Source organism: Ambystoma mexicanum, chromosome 6p, assembly GCF_040938575.1.
Source record: "Ambystoma mexicanum isolate Mex_15411 chromosome 6p, UKY_AmexF1_1, whole genome shotgun sequence".
NCBI classification, from domain to species: Eukaryota; Metazoa; Chordata; class Amphibia; order Caudata; family Ambystomatidae; genus Ambystoma; species Ambystoma mexicanum.
The window spans coordinates 908,106,867-908,125,564 of record NC_090935.1 but is presented as its reverse complement, the minus strand read 5'-3'; the positions used below and the strand labels follow the sequence as shown (position 1 = coordinate 908,125,564).

The 18,698-nt window shown below is 48.4% G+C and overlaps 1 protein-coding gene across 4 annotated transcripts in view; it reads left to right on the top strand.

Annotated features, from left to right (window-relative positions):
* YTHDC2 (YTH N6-methyladenosine RNA binding protein C2) overlaps positions 1-18,698 on the top strand; it is a 2,707,399-nt gene that overhangs the window by 1,019,343 nt on the left and 1,669,358 nt on the right. For all 4 annotated transcript variants that reach the window (XM_069625524.1, XM_069625523.1, XM_069625522.1 and 1 more), the window contains exon 10: positions 9,864-10,012. In XM_069625524.1, coding sequence (XP_069481625.1) covers positions 9,864-10,012 — 149 coding nt within the window. The remainder of the gene's footprint in view (positions 1-9,863; positions 10,013-18,698) is intronic.

Genomic DNA, 18,698 nt, shown 5'->3' with positions numbered 1-18,698 from the left:
AGCATGAGTGGGAGAAGATCATTTGAGACCTGGGCGGTTGGAAGTTACCAGTTCCTTTTGTTGTTATGGTGGGACACCATGTTAGGATAGACTTAAAAGTAAGACTCCAGAGGAAGTAAAACAGATAAGGCAGTTGTTGTTAGGCCATTACCTCTAGCCCACAGGTTTTTAGATAGTAGGGGTTACCAATCTCTAAGGACTATCTTCGGGATAAGGATGGTCTCGGGTAGGGTGGAGGGAGACCCAGGGATGATGAGAGGGTGAGGAATGCCAATTACTTTGATGACCTTTAAATTCATTATAAAAACTGATGAACCATCTGTGGGAGTTGTGTTTTCTAGGCCATCTGTCACACGGGCAAATAATGTACTGTTGCTTCGGTCTCTCTTATGGATGTTGCCGATGCTGGCACTGTAACCGTTGCGTGTGGAGGTGGGTGGGGCAATTTGTATACCTGTTATTGGCGGGAACCTTGCACTGGCTTTGCTATAATTGTACATGATGTGTACATGATGGATTTGTGCACTTCTGGTGCTTTGGCTGTACCCATTCTGTGAGTCAGTTAACTTGTTTTGCTACTGCCTGTGCTTTACCAATATTATTTTGTATGTAGGGATGCTACTGATGCATTTGCATTTCATATCCAGGTAATCACAGATAGTAATTGGCTTTCTCTCCTCATGATTGTAGACCACTCTACAGAATTTGTTATTGTGATCCATGTCCTGCTAGCTGTTAAATTTTCCCAATTGGCTGGATTATACTGACAGGCAATGGATTGCTTTTGCTTCTTTCTAACTGACCGTGAACAGAGGTTTCAGCTGATCCCTTTTCAGTTCTCATCTTTTTCAGTGGCCTGTGGAGTGTGACCAGGCTCTCCCCAGTCCCGCTTCTACCACTCATTTCCACAGAACAGCAAGATGTGAACAAGCTGTCTGCTTCTACGTGCTAGGGAAAATGCAGCACTGAGGTCATGGGGTGCTGCAGGCCCCCTGATTTCTCATCCTGCATCATAGGAGCAATACGAATAAGAGCAGATCTGACGCAGAGACTCCTAGTGGCTTAATAGGTTTGAGGACATATATCTATCTAAGATGAGAACATTAAGAACATTACTGAGAGGTAGGTTTTTGTTTTTAGAAATATGCTCAGATTAGCCGAACAACACCAAAGCTATAAGAGTCTAATAATTGCTGTTCTTGGAAGGCCAACTTATCATGTTTTTTCCTTTTATTTTCCTTGAAAAGGGTGTCCTTTTTCCACTTCGCCATTTGGTTTCTATTGGGTCCAGTTAGAAATATAGCATATCTATATAGACGTATTTTCTACATCTCCTAAACACAGAAGGAGAATCTTTCCATGGTGATTTTTGTCCTTGTGCACTGGGCCACCTTCCCTATTCCTGGCCTTCCGTTTGAAGGCTCAGATGTCTTTCCCTTGCTGTTCACTGCTACCTCATATCCTAATTTTATATAGCAGCGAGAATCTGCTTCCTTGAGGGTGCACAAAGGTCCCACATGGAACTGTAAAATAAAGCAATTCCAAATGATAAAAGCAAAATAATGCAATACATGCAAATTAGTGACCCTGTTAGTGGGAGATGAGATCTTTCTTCTTCTGGCCGAATGGGGCTAAATATATTGATTTATGAAAAAAAAATTCAAAGAATGTTTAAATAAATTAGTTTCTTCATAATATAGTGTAGACAAGAGACTGTCAGGTAAAAATGCAACAGTAGATTTCCCCCATAAAGTGGCATGTATTTGACTCGCAACTTACTCGAATATTCTGTGCATGACTGTTTGTGTATTTATCTATTTGAACGTTTTATTTAGCGCTGCATGTTGCTGTTTCTTAAGTGCTCCATAAGGCAACATGTTGGGTCTATGAACACACCCAAATAAATACATTAAGAGGACTGGAATTTCTTCATATAGATTTTTTTTCCTACATTAATCATTAATATTTGATAACATGTATTCAATGTTGGTACAAGCCCAGTGGTTTGGATTTCATTTTGATACATTCTTGGGTGAATGATGCACTTAAAATAATGCCTCAATGTGTTCCTTTCCAATTGCCAGTCTATAAATGCTACTTCGAGGGGATTGGGTCCTCCGACGTATTCCATATCTATGACATGTAATCACCACAGCTGTGCTGCTTCGGAAAATCTTCGGCGTCCTGCGTCAATGACGTCGATACGCCGCCCTCGAGGTCCTCCTCCGACGGCTGACGACACTGGATGTTATAAGTAGGACGCACGACGCCCTTAGCCTCAGTTCTGTTTTTTCCGCGAACGTGTTCGCTTCGGAGATCTCGGCGCGCCTCGACTCTTTGGAGTTTCTGTTCTTTCTCGGTTCTTCGAACCTGTTCGTATTGTGAAGTATATTCTTCGTGAAGATGTCTACCTCGTCTTCCACCCCGTGTTCGGGCTTTGAGAAGTGCGGGGACTGTGGGTCCAAGATGTCGGTGACAGACTCGCAAGACGCCTGCCTCTGGTGCCTCGGGGAGGCCCATGAAACGGATGACTGTGTCGACTGCCAATCGCTCACGTCCAAAGCCTTGCGGGAGCGCAAGAAGAAGTTATCGGTAGGTAAGGTGTCCAAGCCACGGAAGTCGAGGTCTGCAGGCTTTCGACAGACGATTCGAGGGGCGACTCTCCGCGTCGTCGTCGGAAGTCCAGTGGGTCTCGGTCCCGGAGTCGGTCCAGCCACTCCTCTGCCTCTTCGAGGCACTCCCGGAAGCGTCCTCATCCGAGGACTCTGCCCGTCGGCGGGTCGCTTACCCCACCAATCATGCGACGCCAGAGGAATGGGCTTCCTTCTGGAAGAAAATGTTGGCGATTCTCGAATCGCAGGGCACTGGTCCGTCCGCGCCTCCGAGTGGGGTCGGTCGTGATCGGTCGAGAGACACCGCTCACACGCCTTCGGGCTCGGGTGGTCGGCACGATTCGTGGGAGAGGTCCCGCTCGGACAAGGGGAATCGTTCTAGTCATGCCCGTTCCAGGTCCCGGTCCTCGGCGCGCTCGAGACCGTGTGCACCTCTGGTGTCTTCGAGGAAGACGTCGACGCCGCCTCTGAAGAAGTTGTTGACGCCATCAGCGCCTAGGCTGTCGAGGGACACGCTCGGGGCTCCGGCGCCTTATGTCCAGGGTCACCGAGTACTTGGGATGGTCTGCTCCCCCAGGGGATTTTCTTCAGGATGACCTTACGGATATCCCTGACCAAGGTCCATCAACTGACCCGGTACTGCCGTTCCATAGGGCTCTACAGAGGAGGATGGCGGCGGCGGCTTGGACTGCTCCGGAGAGTCTCCCGGCAGTGGGCAAGTCTTTGCCGCGAAAATACTGCCCAGCCAGTAGCGACCCCTGCTACTTGACCAAGCACCACACTCCGGAGAGTTTGGTGGTGCAGGCGGCTACGGCCCCCGGCAAAGCAGGCGTCGTATCCTACCATCCCTCCTGATAGGGACGACAAGCGTTTTGACGGCTGGGCGAAGAAAGTGTTTTCTTCAGGCGGTATGGCGCTTCAGGCGGCCAACTCCGTTTGTGCCTTGTCACGTTTCACGCACACTCTGTGGAACTGTGTTTCCTTAGCGGCTGAACATATTCCCAAAGGGGACGAACGGGATGGTTTCCTTGCCATGGTTCAGGATGGCAAGGATGCCATGTGTGAGGCCGTTCAGTCTGGTTTGGACATGGCAGATTGCGTCAGCCGGTCCATGGCGGCGAGCACCGTGATACGCAGGTTTGCGTGGTTGCAAAAGTCTGGGTTTGTTCCTGATGTGCAGGCCCGGCGCCTCAACGTGCCCTTTGACGGGGAACATCTTTTTGGCAGCAAGGTTGACGAGAGCCTTGAGAGGTTGCAGACCTCCAAAGCTGCAGCAAAGTCGTTGGGCGCTGCAGTTCACCAACCTCCGCCTTTTCGTCCTAGTGGACAGCAATGGAGGGGAGGTTCCTTTCTTTATTACTCATCCTTTGGTAAAGTGAGAGGAACTGCCAGTCAAAGGGGCCACCGTAGGAGTGCCAGCGGTGGAAAACAAGGTACTCGAGGTGCCAATGTCGCTCGGGCTGTTGCCTCTTTGCCCTCAGGCAACGCCACAGCCGCTTCAGCTCAGTCCAGAAGCCATGTCCCATGGTTTGCCGGTTGGCGGAAGGCTGGCACAGCATCTTGCAGAGTGGCGCGCCATTACTTCAGATGTGTGGGTTCTGGAGATCATAACCCACGGCTACTGTCTTCCTTTCCGGCAGAGGCCTCAAGACAATCCACCGGGGAATCTCTCTTTGAAAAGTCCGGATCTGCTCCTTGCGCAGGAAATTCAATCCCTGCTGGAGAAAGGCGCCATAGAACTGGTGCCTGTAGCGGAGAGGAACAAGGGATGGTATTCCCCTTATTTTTTGATTTCCAAGAAAGACGGGGGATTGAGACCCATCATGGACTTGCGCGGTTTGAACAAACTCCTCAGGAAGGACAAGTTCAAGATGGTTACTCTCTCTCAAGTCCTCCAGGCCCTTCAACTTCAGGACTGGTTGGTGTCTCTCGACCTCATGGACGCTTATTTTCATGTGCTGATAGATCCAAAGCACAAGAAGTACCTGAGGTTCGCGGTTGGCGACTCGCACTTTCAGTTTCGGGTCCTGCCGTTCGGATTGACCTCCGCCCTGAGGGTCTTCACCAAGCTCATGGTAGTGGTGGCAGCGCACCTCAGGAAAGGGGGGTTTCACGTCTACCCCTACCTGGACGATTGGTTGATCAGGGCGCGCTCTCCCAAGCAAGTCCTGGATCATCTGTCAGTCACCTGCCACTCCCTCCACAAGCTGGGCTTCTCCCTCAACTTAAAAAAGTCCCATTTGACACCAACTCAGAGGCTCCAGTACATCGGAGCAGTGCTCGACACATCCCTGGGGCAGTGTTTTCCTCCCCAGGTGAGGGCTCATCACATTCAGCAGATGGTGCACAAGTTTCAGCGTGCCCAGAGACTCCCAGCGTTCGAGTTCTTGAGATTGCTCGGCCTCATGGCATCCTGCATTCTTCTGGTGCCAGAGGCCAGGTTGCGCATGAGATCTTTGCAATGGGCACTCAAGCTCCAGTGGTCTCAGTCCTCCGGCAGGATGTCGGACCCTGTTCAGGTTCCGTCCCCGGTCACCCAGGAACTTCTGTGGTGGGCCGTCGAAGACAATATGAGGAAGGGGGCTCCATTTTGGCTACCCTGGCCGGAGGTGACGATTGTGACGGACGCATCCCTCACGGGATGGGGAGCTCATGCCAACGAGTTGACAGTCAGCAGTTGTTGGTCTCCGTCGGAGTCCAGACTGCATATCAATCTATTGGAGCTGAGGGCCGTCAGGCTAGCCCTGAAGGCTTTTCTGCCGACTGTGCGAGGGAAGAATGTCCTGATCCTGACGGACAACACGGTGGCCATGCACTACCTCAACAAAAGGGGGGGGGGCAGGGTCACTTCCTCTGTGCATGGAGGCGATGCAGCTCTGGTTCTGGGCAATCCAGCAGGAAGTTTCAATCTCGGCAGTTCATCTGGCCGGTGACAAAAAACGAAACGGCAGACGCTCTTTGCAGCAGAGCGCGATCTCACGATTGGGAGTTGGCTCAGGAGATTCTCCTGGAGATCTCCGCCATTTGGGGGACCCCTCAAGTGGACCTCTTCGTCTCCAGTGTCAACCGGAAGTGCGAGAGGTTCTGCTTGCGGGAATTTCATCCAAAAGGAGCCTTAGGAGACGCGTTTGTGGTGGAGTGGTCATTCCCACTGCTGTACGCATTTCCTCCAGTCCCCGTCATCTCGCAAGTACTGCGGAGGTTCGGTTCCCGGATGATCCTCATTGCTCCGGCGTGGGCCCGGAGGACGTGGTACACAGACCTTCTTGACTTGTCCATCTGCCCTCCACGTCGTCTTCCCTACCAAGACGATCTGCTCTCACGGGAGGGGGGGGTCAGGTTCTCCATCCAGAGGTCAGATCCCTCAACTTTCACGCTTGGTTTCTGAAAGGTTGAGGTATAAGGATTGGGACCTCCCTGAAGACGTGATTAGATGTGTTGCTCTCGGCCAGACGGCCCGCAACAAAGTCCCTGTGCCGTTGTCGTTGGCGTAAATTCTGCTTCTGGTGCAGGGTTAAGATTGTGGATCCTTTTTCATGTGACATTTCCATGGTTCTGTCTTTTTTGCTTTTTTTGGCCCACAGGGGCTTGCAAGTGGGTACTGTTAAAGGTTACCTGTCGGCGCTGTCCATATTTAAGCGCTCGTCTGAAGAGTGTTCCTATTTTAAAATTCCTTTAATTTCTCAGTTTCTGAAAGGGCTCACTAATGTGTTCCCTCCGTCACCTTTCCAGGTACCCGGTTGGGATTTGAACCTTGTTCTCAAGTTTCTGATGGGTGCTCCGTTTGAGCCTTTGCATTCATGCCCTTTGAGACTGTTAACTCTTAAAACTGTATTTTTGGTTTCGGTCACTTCCGCTCGCAGAGTGAGTGAGTTACAGGCACTTTCAGTTAAGCCACCCTTCACTGTGTTTCATAAGGACAGGGTTGTCCTTAGAGTTCGTCCTTCCTTTCTTCCGAAGGTGGTGTCGGAATTTCATTTAGGCCAGAAGGTTGTTCTTCCGGCGTTTTATCCTCCTCCACATCCTGGTAAGGAAGAGGAGAGGCTCCATAGGCTTGATTCTAGGAGAGCGTTAAGCTTTTATATTTCACGCATGTCCCGGGTCAGAGTGGACGATCAACTCTTCATTCGTTACGCTGGAAAGCGTTTGGGACAAGCTGTGATGAAACAGACTTTGTCTCGCTGGATTATTTTGGCTATCTCTGAGTGTTACCGCTTGGCGGGTAAAGACCCACAGGTCGGCTTGCGGGCCCATTCTACCAGGGGTATGGCTGCCTCTACTGCCCTACAGAGGGGTGTTCCTATTCGTAACATCTGTGATGCAGCCACCTGGGCTTCGGTACATACTTTTGTACATCACTACTCCCTCGATTCCATCCGGGGGCAGGATCTGGTCTTTGGCAAGGCGGTCCTTTACTCCGCAATTTGATTGGGCATTCTAAATTTCTGTTTTCTAAATTCTTTTCCCACCTCCTGTTAGGCAGAAACCTGTGCAGTTCACTTAGGGACCACTGCAAAAAGTTTAAGACTACAGGTGTTGGCAGTAAACCCAATTGGTAGCAGTCTGTACCACCCAGATTTACCTGGTAGCTGTGGCTGAGCAGTCAGACTTCTCTCAACAAGAGTTAGGCAGTATATAGAGTACACACATTAGGTACAAAAATACAGTAGCACAAGCAAACACTGACTAGAGCTTTGGTATAAAAGTATATAATTATTTATTTAAAAACACACTTGTAAAAATACACTGGCACTAATATGTCAAGCAAGTTCAAACACAGTCACTAGAAATATATACACCTCCCTGATTAATTATTCGACAAGTCTTAGGCAAAGAACACCACTTATTATCAATACAGGGGTGAGCGCTTAACCAGGATGGCACTCCAATAATTATTTAAAAAGGGAGGGAAAAGGCAGAATTAGGAAAGCACACAATACCAACACATTTAAAAGAAAAACAGCAAGTCAAGAAAGGCAGAGTCTACTGTAGAGCAAAAAGGTCATAGGCCAGGCCCACTCTTGGAGAGAGCAAGGCGGAATGTACCCAAGATCACACAGTTGAAGTACACTTTTGAAGTATTTTCAGATAGTTCAAAAGGAGTTTGGATCAGTTCAGAAAAGTTAGTTAACAGGTCCCAGGTCACCCCTGGATAGAGAGTCAAGGATTTACCGGACACCTTGAACAGTCTTTTTTCAAGGCAGACCAGGCGGGACACAGTACCTGAAGTGGTGGGAAAGCTCCAGCGGGGGCAGTTGTTCCTGGTACCGGGTGCAAGTCGGTGCTTCGTCCAGGGGAAGAGAAGATCTCGACGTGGAGGAAAGCTGAAGGTCGTTGCACTGCCAGGGAAGAAACCAGCCGCGGAGTTTCCCGGTTAAAACGTACTACCCTTTTATTCACGGTAGTGGTGAAGTGTGGCTATCCGGCCGCCGGGGTGCTTGGCACGGGCGATTCGACCACGAGACGATCCAGGAAGGCGAAAAGAGGGCGAACTGGTTAACCCCACCAGTTCAAAGGAAGAAGACTCTCCAGGAAGAAGATCTTCTCTGTCGTCGGGAAGTGGTGAGTCGGTTCAGCAGGGCTCCACCGGTGGTGTCATCATTGCAGGTCGGCTCAGCTTCTCCCTCTTTGGATTCTTTAGGTCCTGTGACGACTTCTGAAGTTCCAGTCCCCAAAGCCCTGCTTTTATGCAGAAAACCTCCATTCACCAGTCCTAGCTGTCACTCAAACATGCTAAGTGGTGAGCCGGGCGGCTCACCACTGGGCCAATCACGCAAGAGTGCGACTTGAGTTGCCGAGGCAACTCAGTCCAGGATGCCTATTCCCACCTTCCACACATCCTGTAGACCCAGACAGAGTGGCACCACTTTTGGAGGCTTCTGTGCAGAATCCCGCCAAAAGTGGAACAAAGGGCTCGACTTGGGTTGGAGTTACAGAGGCGAACACAAACGCCATTTTAAAACCAAGTCCTGGCAAAAAGACCCAACTGGGGAATAAATATTAAATAAATAACTCAGCGGTATCTTTAACATTGCACCAAAAAAGTGGTGCGTTTAAAATGAGTGGGAAAATCCCATAGGAAATATTCTGGTGGAATATTTCACGTGGTAACCACTGCCACCAGCCAGAAACTCGACGAGGGGGGACTGCACAGTGCCCCCTCGAAAAACAGACCCTGGGGCAATCTAATTACCCCTACCAGTACTTCCACAATATGATGGTTTGTACTGGTTCTGTTCACAATTTAAGACTAGTAAAGTCAATGGTGACTTTACATGCCCTGGGAGACAGTAGTCAGTCCCAGGGTATGGAGTCTATGTTTGGGGGTCACTATGACACCCCTGTGTTATTGCACTGAGGGTGCTGTGTAACACACATAGCAAAACACATGAAGCCCTATGGAGTAAAAGACCCCATAGCCCATAAAACACATTACAAAGTCAAAGGACATTCTCAAATCATGCCTACGAGTGGAAGAAAAAGAGTCTCACTCTTAGCAGGAGAAAAAAATAAACCCCAAAAATCCAGCAAAGCTGCTGGGGTACTCACTAGGTTTGGGAAATGAGCCTTTACAGAGAATTCTCCCTAACACCTCCTTGCATTGGTACTGCTTTGGGAGTCTGTCATAGATATGGAATACGTCTGAGGACCCAATCCCCTCGAAGAACAAGTTGCTCTCTTACCTGGTAACGTTCTTTCGATGGGATGGTCCGACGACGTATTCCATATCGCTCCCTCCCTGCCTTCCCCGCTACAGAATTTCTTATGCGATTGCAGCTTACGTTTCCACAAGGCTTTGTGTGTCAGACTGGCAGAAGAGTGGTGCCACACGTTCTGGGGAAAAAACTACAACTGAGGCTACGGGCGTGGTGCGTCCTACTTATAACATCCAGTGATGTCGGCTGTCGGAGGAGGTCCTCGAGGGCGGCGTATCGACGTCATTGACGCAGGATGCAGATGTCAAAGATTTTCCGAAGCAGCACAGCTGTGGTGATTACATGCCATAGATATGGAGTACGTCGTCGGACCATCCCATCGAAAGAACGTTACCAGGTAAGAGAGTAATTTGTTCTTCTTTTCCGATCATTTTTTGTCTGACTACTGAAACTGCTGTGAATTTGAGGTTCTACTGGAATGAAAGATGCCCTGCTTGAGGCTAGAAAGCTTGCTATCAGACACTACAGATTGACATATTATTCTCTTGTCTTTTATGTTATGTTTGTTTTTGCCTCAATAATTGGAATAAAATAGAGGAGAAGCAGCAAACTACTCTTTCTGAATGGTATACAGCCCAGGACAACAACATAAAACCTGAAAGTCAGAGGCACAGGACTGTTCTAAATGTGACCGAAGAATATGACTTGTTAGATGATGGTGGGGATACTGTGTTCAGTCAGCTGGTAAGTTGTGTGGTGCTGCTTTTTCTATTTAATAGTGAAGACCATATCGAAACTGTTTCTTAGATACAACTACAGTGAGAACAGGCATTCAATTAGAATGTGTAATTTTCTTAAAGCAACTTATATGTTTTTAGAACAAATGAAAACTAAAAAAGCAGAAAACCTACAGTATGTCTTTTCTGATACAGTATCATATTATGTTAAAAAAAAACATGTAATTTTAGAATAAGTCAGGGCGGATCATGCGAGACTCTAGTTGCACCTTTGCTTAGATTTGATTATTGATTCCCTTTAACCCTTGTTCTACTTCCCCCATCTTCTCTGTCACTCCTTGTAGTGCACTTTCACCTGATTCGGTGCCCGACATTCACTTAGTCACCTTAAGGTGGTGAGACGCATTTGCTGGTGGCAATGAAGGCGGACAGGTGCTTCAGTCTTTCTTGCCCTGGAGGCAGAGTGTTGGGAGGGTGCTAGAGAAACTTCCATGGAGAAATGATTGTGGTTAGTGACCACTCTCTCTCCCAGCTCCCATGTCCGGTTTGGCACTTACTCTGCTTGGGTATATATATTACGCACACAGTAACATGAAAGTCTGTTTCTAATGACTCTGCACTACTCCTGATGATCAGCACTCTGTATACACCTCTGCCAGCACACAATCCTGCTTCCAGGGGGATAGATTAGTGATCTCACCCCTCACTTTAATATATTCACCTAATAACTGTGCATTGCTACTGTCCTGCACTCTTGTACTTGGCCCTCTCACTGTATTCAACCCACCTAAGGGGAAATACTGCTGACCTGACCTTTCTTTTGTTACTACAGTTCTTTTTCTTTGCTCTGCCTATCCGGTCTCCCTCCTTTGCATCTTAATGTCTTGTGCCAACGGTAAACCAGTGGAGGATAACCATACCATGCCAATCACCAAAACTCATTTAAAATTACATATACAGGAATTTCAACACAAACAAAGTGATAAGTGAAACTAGATCTTTACTAAGGTCGAAGTATAACCATCGAGATAACTTTGACAAAAAAGAAAAGGGAAGCTTTGAAAAACCTACAAAGCAGTCCAACCTTCACTATTAAATCTGCAGACAAGGGGGGCGGGATTGTACTCTGGTCTAATGAAGCCTATAGACAAGAGGCACTTAAACACCTGCATATCCCCCTCTTCTATAAACAACTACAATCAGACCCTACATATCGGCTGAGAGAAGATATCACAAGCCTCACCTCACATGCTTTCCTTGAAGGATGGATAGATGAACAGACCTTCCTCACAAGAACCAACCCGATTATCCCGGCTTTCTATATTCTACAGAATGTTAATAAAAACAACATATCCCCCCCACACAGACCCATTGTATCAGCCATTTGTTTGATTTTGGAACCATTAGCCATCTATGCTGATTTTTTTTCTAAGACCGTTTATGCGGGAGATGCGGTCATTCATAAAAGACACAACACAGATGATTAACATTTTAGCACACATGAAAGTCGACCAGGATGATCTATTTGTCTCCCTCGATGTGAAAGCACTTTACACTAGCATCCCACAGATGGAGAGTGTCATGGTGATGCTAGAGTACCTAGATAAGCCTACTACAACCCTAGAGAAAATCCCAATACCTTTTGTGTTAGAATGCATCAGGGTTGCATTGACAGAGAACTAATTTCTTTTTAAGGAGATTTCTATATCCAAAAACACGGCACAAGTATTGGTGCCATGTTCGCACCTGATATTGCCAAATTGTATATGAAGCATCTCGAGCAAAACTCAATCTACCAGGAGAATAATCCCCACATTCAGATGATAGATGGTTGGTACTGTTACATCGATGACGTGTTTATGGCTTGGAAAGGCTCTACTCCGGAATTGGAGGAATTTCTGATTTGGCTCAACAACTAAGATCAGTTTTTATACATTTCACTATGGCATATGATCTTGAAAAGATGGTTTTTCTAGATTTAATGATCTATTTTATTTTCAAATTTGTTTATTGGCATTTGTTATCATACAATTACACATATCGAACTGAATGTGTTCTTAGTAGCAGGATTAACAGTATTGCTTAACAAACAGTAACGTTTTTACTTTTATAAAGGTAACTTAACAACATTCAACTGTCTCTGAGTCTCATTGTCTTTACTCAAATTCGTGGCGATCGGTAGGGTGGGGTATTGGGAGCAGGGGGGGAGTTCCAGGGTTCCAGGGGTCTGACCCAGTCTGTGCTTGCCTCTGCAATGGGTGTTGCGTACTTGCAACGCGGTATAGACAAGTCCGTATTTGTTCATGGAGGTTTATCATCTGGGTAGGAAAGCATGCTAATGGTTATTTCTTTCCATGACTCCAGGGCAGAGCTTGATTCGTCGGTCGACCTGGTGACGCTATTCTCCCATGCTCTTGTTTCCACGTTGATCCATCTTTCCAACTCGTTACACCATGCCTTGTAGTTTGGCCCTGCTGGCTTTTTCCAGGCCATGGCAATTTGTCTTTTAGCCAGTATACAGGTTAAATCCATAAGTTTCACCCAGTGTTTAAGTTTGGCGACCTGGGGTGTGTACCTAGAAGGCACTCCTCGGGGACCACTTGTAGCTTGAGGTGCCTGCTTTTTCAAATGTCTGTTTAATTTTCATCCATAAGGATTGCACTGCATTACATTCCCAGATCATGTGGAGTAGGTCTGCTTCGTCTGCTTTGCACCATGGACAGTGGGACCCCGTTTGTCTATTAATTTTCGCTTGCCTGCAGAGAGTCAGATATGTTCGATGTAGCATGTTCAGTTGTATGAACCAGAATCTGTGGTTTCTGGGCACAGCTTTAGGGTATGCTAACGCTCTGTCCCATTCTCCTTCTGACAGTTCCCGTCTCAGATCTGTCTCCCATTTCTTTTTCATTGTCTCACTTTTCGGGTTGGGGGTATCGCTGAGGTGGTTGTATATCTGGGAGATCGCTCTCCGTCCATCCCCCAAATTATATAGCAGCGTTAAGAGGGGGGCAGAGACTGGTTCCTCTGGCCAAGTATCCCATTTTTTCTTTGCCGTTTCTCGTATCCTGCGATACCAGAGGAATTTACCAGCGTGTATGTCATCCTCCCTTCGAAGTGCTTCAAATTCCCTGAAGGAACCTTTGTCGTACAGGTCCCCCCAAGTGTAAACGCCCTTCCTCTCCCAATGTCTGAGGTGCAGTAGGTCCGCACTTGTTTTGCACATGTCTTGGATCAATGGTATTTCCGGAGAATACAGGTGTTTTAGCTGAATTATCGATCTCACCCTTTGCCATATTTGTTTCCCCAGAGTGGCTATGAAGGGTATGCCTCTTAGTAGGTGTTGTGGTGCCCATATGAGTTCTCTCAGTTGTATGGGGGAAATCATGGATTGCAATAGGGGGGTCTCGGATGTGGTGTCGTCGGCCAACCATTTGGACACAAAACTGTGTTGGGCAGCTAGATAGTATTTTTCAAGATTAGATTTAATGATCTATAAGTCAGATAATGGCACGCTTAAGACAACGCTTTTCAGAAAACCAACCGATAAAAACACTCTTCTCCAATACGACAGCTTTCACCCATTGAGTCTCAAGAACAGTCTTCCAATAGGTCAGTTCTTGAGAACACGAAAGAATTGTTCACAACCTATGGAATTTGAGAAATACAGTAAAGATCTGAAAACGTGGTTGAAAAACTGGGGATACCTCTCCAAAATAGTACAGACTGCCCACGACACGCTACATGGGAGACCTGTCTTAGTCGGAGAAGATCAAACTGGAGAAAACCACATGTGTGACCACGTTTAGTCCGATAAGCAACGATCTTGGGAGAACGATTATTAAGAATTGGCATATAATACAAACACCAGATTTCACACCAGCAAAACTCAGGTTTGCCTTTACAAGACAAAAAAAACTTGAAGACGCCTTGGTTCACACATATCCAGCTACAAACAATACACAAACCAGGACGCCCACACTATGGGGCCTTCCTCCTGTTGCTGGTCATTTCAAATGTAGTAGATATTCGGTCTGTCCCTTAACAAAGGACATGAAAATTGTAGAACTCAAAAACATGTGCTCTAGAAACTTCCCCAAACTGTCTCACATAATGGGCAATTTATGGCATAAAATGCCTGTGAAACTTGATCTATATTGGAAAAACGAAGAGACAAGTGAGGCACAGAATTTGTGAACATCGATCGTGTGTCAAAAATAAGGTTGATAACAAACCGGTGGTGGCACATTTTTCCAAACATCATAAACCCTCAGACATTTTCTGGTTCGTGATACAAGTCATCGCAGCATTGATTAGAGGGGGGAAACCATGAATTAATGCTGAGAAAAGCAGAACAACACTGGATTTATAAATTGGACACGGTCCAGAATGCCCTAAATTAATGTTGTTGAATGGGGATTATTCAAGTAGTAAAAGCCCCGAAGTAGATCCCCATCCACACAGTGCTTTAGTTCCTCAAAAATCATAAAATGGAAATCATTTTTTTAAAGAAAAAATAATACAACATAATATATTCTCAAGTAGGAGATAAAATAATTATTTTCCCTTGGAAATATAAAACAATGAAAGATGGACATAAACTCCCCTTTTTCCTTCTTTGTTTCCTTTTCTCTAATTCAGTGTAGATCCAAAATTGTTAAACTCTTTTGAAAATCCCTAACACCATAACAAATAACAGTGAGGCGACGTGGAGAACTACGAATAACACAAATCCATCCTTTTGATTAAACCACCCAAGATGGCAGCCAGAACATGGGACACTGCCAGCCTACAGGGCCCGGTAACTTGATGATTCACGTCAGCCCACACCAACTTGACACGATATTGTGAATCTCTGTGTGACAATGGTTGGCACATAAATGATAACAATCCTTAAATGAAACATCAAATTTATATGGCGTCAGTCATGGATGAAGCGCACTGCATTCTTCTATTGTTTAAACACAGGACAATGCACGGAAGCGCTCGGTTTGAGCCCATATTAAGATGGTGGTGGGCTATGAGCCTCGTGGAGATGTGAATCATACGACTTACATTGTTTCCTCCACTCTCCTCCAGCATGCGTTGTATGATCTTAAGTGTATCAGATTCATGGCGAGACAGAGCTGAGCAGGTAAGGAATTGAAGTGCCCGAGATAAACTTTGTAGATATAGCGGGAGACACTTTGAAATCAAACACGTATAGCGCTAGACCCATTTTGACTTTTTAAAAAAAAGGGTTTATTTATAACTCAACACACAGGAGCATATACATTCACAGTACTTATAGCTTCTCAAAACGTATAAGGCACAAAACCCCCCCTGAGTCCCCCCTCAAGTCCCTCGGTGGGCACTGTTCCCGGGCCTAATCGGCCTGGTCCGCCGGCGGCGACGGATCGTCCATAGAATGAAGGGCTCTCGCAATCAGGCGCGGCTTATATGTCAGGGCCGGGAAGTTCTAATCATAGTCCAGCACCGGTGTCCAAATGTCCATAAATCGGTGGAGCAGTCCTGCTTTAGCTGCCGTGACCTTCTCCGCGATCAGAATGTCCCAGAGTTTGACCCAGCAGAGGGTCATCAAGGGTCCATCCGCGGATTTCCAGGTGCGGGCCACCGTGATTTTGGGTGCCAGCAAGAGCTGAGATACTAGGGCCGCTCTCCTCCCTGATCTCGGGTATACGTCTGGTAGCGGGATCCCCAGGAGGACTTGCTCAGGCATGAGCGGAATGGCCACCTGGGTGACGTCCTCTATAGTCGCTAGGCAGTGAGTCCAGAACTCCTTTACTCTGGGGCAGGTCCACCACATATGAAAGTATGATCCTGGAAGGCCTCAGAGACGTCAGCAGTGAGGGCCCAGGGCCCGTTGGAAGTGATGGAGGCGGAGGCGGAGGGGGAGGGTAATACCACCGCAGGAGCAGTTTATGGGCGCACTCCCGGTTGGTAATGCAGCGGGATGCTGTGCGCGTTCTGGACCAAATGTCCACCCATGTGGTCTTCTATGGCGTGCCCGAGGTCCGTCTCCCATTGAGACATATAGGAGGGCCTGGAACGAAAGGGGTCATCTTGTAGCAGCTTATAAAGGGTATAGATCCTTCCCCGGGCCGGCAGGTCGCTCACTGTTAGCTCTAGTGGAGTAAGGGGTCTTGTGGCCGCAGCCCGGGTCTGGGGGTGGGAGCACCAGTGCCTGAGTTGGGCGTAGGAGTATCTATCCGTCTCTGCCAGCTGGAATGCCGCTTTACAGCGCTCAAAGGTTAGGGGGGAGTCCCCATCGAAGAGTTGCCCCAGGGTTCAAGGCCTCCCGTGACCCAGTTCTTAAAGTTCCTTGGATGGGCTCCGGGCGAGAACGCTGGATTGAGGAAGATTGGAGAGAGTGCACTCAGGTCTCCAGGGACTCCACGATGTCTGTGGGCCCACTCCCAAGCCTTTATTGACTGTTTCGTGGCCGTCAGTACTCCTGGCCAGCTCTGGCGTAAGGCGGTGGGAAGAAATGGGAGGAAGCGAAGGGGAGAGGGAGGCAGGATTGCTCAATGTCCACCCATTTCAGGTGCCCTGTGGCGAGCCCCCATGCCTGAAGGTGGGCCAGCTGTGCTGCAATTTGGTATTTTTGGAGGTCGGGCACCCCCAATCCACCCAGTCGCGTGCTGGCCATCATCGATCTTCGCGGGATGCATGCTTTCTTCCCCTTCCAGATGAAGGCGACCATCTTCCTTTGGAGCTGCTGTAGGGGGGAAGCGGAATTAGGGCTGGAAGGGAGGCGCAGGCATAGAGGAAGCGGGGGAGAAGGTTCATTTTACATGTCGTGATGCAGCCCAACAGGGAGATTTCTTGCAATTGTCAGCGGGCCCAAGTCCTTCTCCAGTTCCTCGAAGAGCGGCAGAAAGTTAGCCTGACAGACTTTCGTTGGGTGTGAGGGAATCTGGACCCCCAGGTGTGGGATCGAGTGGGTGCTCCATTGGAACGGGCCTCGTTCCTCTAAAGTCTCTCGTTCGGCCGGGGTCAGGCCCACTTCGAGCGCCGCTGACTTTTGAAAATTAATGGCAACCCCCGATGCCCTCCCGAAGTCGTGGATTTCAGTCAGGGCCGCCCTCATGGAGTGATGGTCAACAGGACGTTGTCTGCATAGAGGGCCACTTTATGTTGTTCGGAGCCGATCTTCGGGCCACTGATCCGGGGGCTTTTGCGAACATTTAGAGCCAGCGGCTCCATAGCCAGAGCAAAGAGCAGCGGGCATAATGGGCATCCCTGCCTCGTCCCGCTTGTGAGATGGATTGGATCCGATAGGCGGCCGTTGACCCTCAGCCTAGTCTTAGGGGCTTGGTAGTTTGTGAAAACCATTTTCCCGAAGGTCGGACCAAAGCTAAAGGCCTCTAGAGTGAGGCGTAGGTAAGACCAGTCCACCTTGTCGAAGGCTTTGGTTGCGTCCAGAGCCAGTAGGGCCAGTTGTTGGGAGTCCCGTTTGGCGATCTCTATTAGGTCCAGTGCTCTGCGGATGTTATCTTTCGTCGACCTGTGGCTTATAAACCCTGTTTGGTCTGGGTCTATGATGCTTGGAAGGATAGGTGCGAGATGGTTGGCCAGGATCTTAGAGTATATATTGGCATCCAGATTCAGCAGAGAGATTGGTCTATACGAACTGATTTCTTGAGGGTCCTTTCCAGGCTTGAGGATGAGGACGGTGATGGATTCCTGCATCGTTGGAGTAACCGTTCCAGTGGCCGCGAATGAGTTGAAGAGGCGAGCCAGGGGGGCCACCATTTGGGGCCGGAAGAGTTTATAGAAGCGGGTGGAAAATCCGTCCGGACCTGGGGCTCTAGATTTCAAGCTTTTGATGGCAGCCTCCACTTCCTCGGTTGTAATAGGCGCTTCAAGATCTTCCCTGGCGGTCGAGGTCAGATGCGGGAGGGCCGCCTCTTGGATGTACGCACGATGCTCGGCCGGGTCCCTCGGGGCTGCCGTCATTATCTCTGAGTGGTGGGCGGCCGCCAGGTGTAATTTCTCGTGGTCCGCATAGTGGATCGCCCCCTGCGGATCGAAGAGGTTCAAGATGGAGTTCCTGCCCTTCTCCCTGGCCAGCTTATTAATCAGCAGTTTGTTGGCCTTATTGTTATGAACATAATACCATTGCTTAGTTCTAGTTAATAGGTTCGCAGTGGCATCAGCGTAATGCGCTTCGAGCTTCTTCCTTGCCATTTGCAGAACCCTATAGGATTTTGGGGTCCAGCCCTTTCTTTTTTGGGTAGCTTCAGCTTCGCGGACCTCGGCTTCCAGGGCAGCACGGGTCACCTGCTTTCTTTTGTGGAATGCGGTGCCTTGGGCTATCAGTTCCCCTCTGAGCACTGCCTTCATGGCATCCCAGGTGTTGGCTGGGGAAGTATCCTCGTGCTGGTTTTCTGCAAAAAAGTTTTTTATTGCCCTGGCGATTGAGTCTCTCACTGGCATGTCCCCCAGAATAGGATCATATAGACTCCACTGGCGGCGAGGATAGGGATCCGAGTAATGTCACCGCAGGGTTAGAGTGACTGGAGCGTGGTCCGAGAGAATCTGGGGGCCAATCACCACATCGTCCGTGAAGGTCAGGATCTGGGGGGAGGTCAGGAGTAGGTCGATCCTGGAGAAGGTGCAATGCACGTACGAGTAGAAAGTGAAATCTTTCTCATCTGGGTATAATACCCTCCAGGAGTCCACAATGTTCAGCG